General features: G+C 39.5%; 1 protein-coding gene across 1 annotated transcript; it reads left to right on the forward strand.

The window, feature by feature from the left end:
• The first annotated feature begins 314 nt into the window (after positions 1-314).
• Positions 315-6,531, forward strand: Vip (vasoactive intestinal peptide). The gene is made up of 6 exons (XM_051164269.1): positions 315-452; positions 2,194-2,316; positions 3,218-3,322; positions 3,680-3,811; positions 4,606-4,687; positions 6,323-6,531. The coding sequence occupies exons 1-5, from the start codon at positions 346-348 to the stop codon at positions 4,649-4,651; spliced, it is 513 nt and encodes a 170-aa protein (XP_051020226.1). The 5' UTR covers positions 315-345; the 3' UTR covers positions 4,652-4,687; positions 6,323-6,531.
• The last annotated feature ends 571 nt before the right edge of the window (positions 6,532-7,102 follow it).

Raw genomic sequence — 7,102 nt, forward strand, 5'->3', positions numbered from 1 at the left:
AAAAGACACCAAGCTTGGATATTACAACTCTGTTATCAAAACAGAGTCTGGAGTTGGTTGTCTCCACCACGACAGAAGTGTAGCCTTGAATCAGATGCTAAAGTCAACTGAGTGCCTGCCGAGGGAAAGCCGAAAGTAAACTTAGCTCACACTCTAACAACTTAACCTGGGGGAAAATATTTATTTTTAAAAGTCATCTTATGCCAATCAGTTCAACTCTTTCCTGAGGATGAAGTGACCTTTTCTCAATTCTGCAACAGCCCTAGGAAGTGTAGCTAGACCCTCAGAACTTGGCCAAGGATGGCTGGGAGAATCAGCATCCTCTCTCTTTCCAGGGTTCCTGAGATGGAAGGCAGAAGCAAGCCACAGTTCCTGGCCCTGATGACACTCTTCAATGTCCTGATCTCCCAGGCACTGGCCTGGCCTCTTTTTGGACCACCTTCTGCCATGAGGTAAGTTTCATTCTGTCAAAGTGCACCCTTAATTCACATAGGCAGGCACTTTCTCTGTGTCTAAATGAGAGTCTCCTCATGCTATTTTGGAGAGTGCTCGGTTTTAAATTACATATTATTTATTCCAGTACTTTGATGTAGTGGGGAGAGCATTCAAAACGCTTGTTATGAGCTCCGAAATCATCCTCTAACACATGAAAATAACATTGGTGGTCAGTTTAGCACACCAGATGGGTCCCACTTTCAAACTTGTGTTAGAAAAATAACAAACTCCCATGTAACTTCATCCCAGGTCAGGTTCTGTTTCTGGCAGAAAAATAGTTGTTTACTTGCCAACTTCATTTAAATTTATACTTAATAAAAATGATTATGAGGTTAATAGTTTGCTAGTGAGGTATACACACATGATATTTTGTTGAATAAGAATAGGTTTAGGAAGAATCACCCTGCCAAGATTAGAGATCATGAGGAGGTATATGCACTAAGATACAGTCCTCATAGTATTCTCTGTTTGAATCAAAATTCCTTAGTTTTACTGTTTGACACATTGAAGATCATGCTCCATGTTCATAAGGCATACCATAGCTCACCTTAACCTAAGTCAAGACAAACGTATGCTAATAGTCAATGTATACGTGACCTTTCTAATCGGCAGGGTCACTAGTATCTAAAGGCAAATCGTCATTTCCTTGGTTATTGTCCATTTTTATGCTCAGTAAAATGAGTAGATTCTCAGCTATTAATGTTCTCTGTTAAACTACGTAGCATGCTGCACCCCCATATCATGCTGTGACAAGTAGAGCCCAGACGCCTATATCTCAACAGATCAGCAAGTCATAGGAATGTTAAAGTTCATACTGACTGTTCAGCCTCATGCCCATGGATGATGACTTTTTACCATCCGCTGCATCTTCACCCAGAGAGACCAAAGTGCCCTGGAGCTAAAACTCTTTGGAGGTTTACGCCAATGTTGAACACACACACACACACACACACACACACACACACACACACACACACACACACACACACATTTTTAGAAAACTGCTCGTATTAAAGATCCACATGCATCCACAAGTAGGTTATATTCCATATGTCATAAATGAGATTCTTATTTTGCAGTACAGCATAATACATTTCTAGTCAGAATGTGCTAATAATACAACACGAGGAGCCAAAGCTCCTTAAATTCAGTATATTGGGATAGCCTTTCACGAACATGGAGATCTTTCGGTTTGAATCAGTAAAGAGATCATGTAAAGCTTTGTGATGCGCATTAGGGAACTAGAGAGAGAAAAGCAGCTGGTAACCTGCTTCTGCCCTATATTTGAGCAATTGATACTAAATATCAGCACTTGCATGAATAAGTATCTGATTTCATGTTGGATATATCTGCCTTGTATAACTCTGTCTACCTCTTAATACCACTTCACAAATGGAAATAGTGAGGTACACCGACATAATGGGCTTTGCTTATAGCTTTTATATAATTGAATTAAGTATAATTTATAGCTTCTAGGAGTTGAATGACATCATTTTGTGAGCTCACACAAAATTACTACTTATGTGCTCACTAAACATGGAAGTCATGGGTCAAATTATCCTATTCTTGTCTTGCAAATGGCTGATATGCTCCCATATCTTGTTCTCCTGTTTCAGATAGTTGTAGGATCATAAATACCACTTTCTAGGAAAGACTGTAGTACATTTCCACTGTTTTTTTTTTTTTTTACCTTAATAGGTTGGATGACAGGGTGCAGTTTGAAGGAGCAGGGGACCCTGATCAAGTCTCATTAAAAGCAGAGACTGACATCTTGCAGAATGCCTTAGCAGAAAATGACACGCCCTATTATGATGTATCCAGGTAAGCACACTCTTGTTTATCTTATTTAGGACACATATCTAAATAGATAAATAAATGCTTTAGTTTTATCTTACAAGGGGATAGATTTCCACAACTCCAGTCAGTATGGTTGACATCAGCTCTAGCAACTGCTCCTGATAGTCATATGGAAAGATTGAACACAGCAGGATAAAGACGCTGTTCCCTGCATCCTATGAACATCATTTCAGTGGCTCAGATTATTCAAATCCCAGATCAAACCCAGCAGTTAGGATTTCATGAGAGAAGAGATGCAAAGGAAAGATCCCTCCTTATAAGAGTCAAGGTTTTCAACATGCTGCCCATTCATGCAATTGCTTGACTGGAACAGTGTTTCAGAGTAGACTAAAGATGTCACATTGAAGACCAAGTATAAAAAAGGTCCCTCATGTTAAAGTTTCCTAATGGACATAAGATCTTCTCTATTGTGAGAGATTCATTCCCCATTATTTTGGTGGAAAAGAATAACAAAAGATACAGAACACCAGTGAGATTGACTAAATTAACAGATTTTTAATGGTATGCATTTTTATTTAATGAAGCATAAAAACTACATAAACATATAGAAGCTATAAATGAATTTTAGGTCAACTTTATTAGAAAATTCATTTTAAATAACCTACCAGGGAACAAAAATGAAGCATATATCTAAAATAGCCCATTTTTTTTTCAAGATGTTGGGATAGAGACATATAGATTATATTCTGCTCCAAGTGACTAGGCGTTGCCTTTGCTATGGTGTCAGGGAGTTTCCGTTTGGCTTAAGTTTCAGTGAGCTGTTATTCTGTAAGTAGCTTGCAGGTTTCTTTGCCATTAAAAAAGCTAGCATAACTCTGAAAGGAAACTTTACTACCCAATCACTATGTTTCTGTCCTTGTTTTAGAAATGCCAGGCATGCTGATGGAGTTTTCACCAGTGACTACAGTAGACTTCTGGGTCAGATTTCTGCCAAAAAATACCTGGAGTCACTCATTGGCAAACGGATCAGGTAGAATACTATTTTTTTGTTTGTTTGTTTGTTTAACAAACACTCCATCTCCAAATTCTTTTCTCTTTCTAGAATGTCATTTTCCTTGCTCAGGGCTCACAACTCTTTGATCATGTTCAATTAATCTAGAGAAAATAGTGCATGTTACTGTGTAAAACACACCAGGCCCACCTGGGGTGAGAGAGAGCTTTTCATACTTACTGACTTTAAACAGACTGTTCTTAGGTAAGTAGCGAACGTTTACAAACTAGTCAAAGAGAGCTAAACTCAGTAGGAGAAGATACAGAACACTGACGCATCGCCTACTTCTTGTTGGTCTCTTTAATTTCATTTTTCCCCCCACCTCACCTTCTTCAGCAGTAACATCTCAGAAGACCCCGTGCCAATCAAACGACACTCTGATGCAGTCTTTACAGACAACTACACCCGCCTCAGAAAGCAAATGGCTGTAAAGAAATACCTGAACTCCATCCTGAATGGAAAGAGGAGGTAGGGGAAATGACAACCTTCAACTTCTAAGCTCTATTTGGAGACCTGATCATGTCTCCTTCACTTCATGTGCTTTGTCTGCTAAGTGTCAACTTCTTCCTTGTTCTCAACGTTGACTGATACCAGGGTTCCCTGGCAAACTTTTACAATACTGATACATAAGTGTGAGCCCAAAGACATTAGAAAGCAGCATTTCTGGAGATGTTGACCTGAACACTCTGTTTTTTTTTAAAGTTCCTTCCTTTGAATTTATTATGTCAACAGGGTTAAAAAAATGATGGCTTCTACAAATCAGGGAGTGGTTTAATCAAGTGTTCACCTTTGAAAATGTGTGAAGTGTAATTGGCAACTTTGTCATGCAAGGGAACCCTACCATATTTATATCCAACAACTCTGCTTTATCACATTTACCCATGATGCATCTGTGTGTTTCAGTTCTAAAAGCATGTGCCTGTGTAGTGTGTTAACACTGGACACAGTGATAGGGAGCCAGGGCTCTCTCGTTCCACTCCAGTTGCCTTTGTGTGCATGCTGAGCATTGAGCATAACTCTGGTAGAGTGAAATCAGACATGTGTCTTCTCCTTGCCCTCTAAATGATAATTCCATAAGGCTGATTTTAGACACTGTGGTCTTGGAACAATACACGGCCAATCACTAGCTGCAGAGACCATTGTTGATCTCCAGTGTGTCTTACACAGCGTAAACAATCACCTCGCCATGCTGTCATGATTGTTCCTCTGGAACTTTCCCCAGTTGAAAATTTTAACACGTGCATTTTCCTTCTGGTCTGCAGCAGCGAGGGAGACTCTCCAGACTTCCCCGAAGAGCTGGAAAAATAATGACGAGGCTCCTCTGAGCAGAGCCGAAGATCAGAGGTGAGTGTGCCTCTGCCCCGTACTGTGGCCTCAGAGCTGCCACGGTGAATCAGTGCAGGAAAGAGCCAGTGGGTGATAACGTCTTAGGGCTAAACGTTCTTCTACTCAGAGATTACCTAGTCCACACAACACCTCTACCTGAGGCAGACTCCATCCCAGTGAATACCTCAGGCACTGTTTACCACAAAGTTTGGCCTCTACAAGGTATTTCTTGTCTATCTGCCTTTCTCCCACATGCGTGTTGAAACTCTAAGATGTCCTTTTGAGACTCATGCCATGCTGTTTTTATTAGTTTAAGATTTAGTCCAAAGACTGCCTGTTAGATCATCAGTTAAGCATGGAGAAATATCACAGAATCATAGCATGGTAATGTCAAAGCATTCTGAGTTTAATTATATTCCTTCAAACACAGTAGCTTTCATAGAGCAAAATTCAAAGTTTGACCTGGGAGTGAGTAGAGGCACTGTAGCTCCAGCAGCATTAATTATGGAATATTTTTAATTAAAAAAAAAAAGATGTGCTATTTTTTCTTTTGTGAAGGTGTATAGGCAGGTTTTAAAAATTGTTTTCCTATAAATGTGGACACAAGGTGTATCTTTTCACAAACTACGTAGACGTGAACAATTTCATTATTTCATCTGAACCTATTCACAGTACTTGGAAAGTGGCAAAAATGTCATGTCACTGTGTCAAAAGTCAGTGCACTTTTCTTTAATGAGCTATGGAGAAGATGGTGACAGTTCTGTAGGCCATCTGGTTACAACCACTTAGCATGAAAGTAACCAAGGAAAGATATAAAATGGACGGGAGTGCCTAGCCCCAATAGAACTTGGTTTCTAAAACCTGAAAGTAGGCAGAATTGCAGCTTTGGCTAAGAATATGAAAATAGGTAGCCTGTTGTGTGGGCTGAAGGTAACCCAGCCTCATTTTGGTTTCTAGTGTGGTCACCGAGCATTTTAAGAGAGCTGTCAGGAGCAAACTAGTTTTCAGAGTTCATTTACCTGAATATTCTCTTCCATCACTTAGATTAATTATCTCCTTATCTATGAGGGACACATGGGGTCAGGAGCTTGCCATAACAATATTATCACATATAGACATTCCTTGGCTCAAAGATAAAAGCCAGGTTGAGGGTCTCGTGTAGTGGGAGAGCACTTGCCTGGCCTGTGCAAAAGCCTTGGGTTCCATGCCTAAAACCAAGAGAAATAAATACTGCTTTGTAAGGTGACTGCTTCTCTGTCAGATAAAGAACATGGCGGACACCAACATACAAAGGTGGATTCCTTCATGAAGTGTGAGGTCATTTACAGGAGCCTATCGTTATTGCAGAAGGGTCACTTTGGCCAAGTCCTACAGGCCCTGCTGCAGGTGGCTCACTTGTGCAAGGTACAAATGCTTCATTCTTAGTGATGAAGTCCAGAGCCCCTTCACCCTCCAGCTCCACTGCGACAGTCAGGGTTCTGGTAGGTTCTCTCTGACTCAGCTAGACTCGATCTCGTCAGAGGCTGTCGACAGAGGGTAAGGGGAAACCGATGTTTGCTAAATTAGTGAATGAAACTAATATTACATAAATGTAATAGCTGTTTATGTTTAAAGCACTAATTGTTTCTCTCTCTCTCTCTCTCTCTCTTTCAGAATTCTTGAAGGAAAACAACCAAGTGGTTACATTATGAGTTCCACATATCTAATTCAAGAAAACTTCCATAGCCAAACCAAATAAAATGTGTTGTGAATATTGTGATTTCCTTTATGTAATAACTGTGATGTTTACATTGTAAATATTATTTGAGCACTCTAAAATTCATCCTTAGCTCCCGAAAGGCTTGTAATTTCATATGCTATATATATATATATATATATATTCTTTCAAAGAAAAATATATTTAACGATAAGTAGATACTAGATTAACTCAAATTATCTCAAGCTTTCTGCAAGGGTAGCAATAGAGGAAAATTGATGTGTTTATTTATAGCATGTAGTTTAACCATTCAAAAGAGCAGGACAGATAATCAGTGTGACTAAGTCTGAATGTGAAGCAGACAGGCTATTGTGTTAAATAAAGCAAAATATGCAAGGGAAATAACAAAAAGAAGGATTTTCAGAATTGTATTTGTCTGGTGATAGGAACTCCATCTTTCATGGATTCCTCTCTCTGACTAGGATTTGCAATCCCCAACGGCTTCTTCAGAGATGCTTCCATTAAAAAAAGCTCAACTTCAGACCTGGAGCGTCCCCTTTCTGCCTGTGCTGTGGGTGTGTGAACTAGACGCTGAGCAGAGTATTTGATTTCCAGTCATAAACACATTTTCCGTAATCACTCACAATAATATTTTGTCTTGTTTGGCATCCTTTTGCTGAAAGTACATTTGTAGACACAACTATTTTTCCAATGTGGTTGTATGAAATTAAAGACAG

The sequence above is a fragment of the Acomys russatus genome, chromosome 21, assembly GCF_903995435.1.
Source record: "Acomys russatus chromosome 21, mAcoRus1.1, whole genome shotgun sequence".
Taxonomy (NCBI): domain Eukaryota; kingdom Metazoa; phylum Chordata; class Mammalia; order Rodentia; family Muridae; genus Acomys; species Acomys russatus.

Coding starts and splice junctions, on each gene's coding strand:
- Vip (XM_051164269.1), top strand. CDS start 346: ATGGAAGGCAGAAGCAAGCCACAGTTCCTGGCCCTGATGACACTCTTC. Junction 453..2,193: donor GGACCACCTTCTGCCATGAG/GTAAGTTTCATT, acceptor TTACCTTAATAG/GTTGGATGACAGGGTGCAGT. Junction 3,323..3,679: donor CTCATTGGCAAACGGATCAG/GTAGAATACTAT, acceptor CACCTTCTTCAG/CAGTAACATCTCAGAAGACC.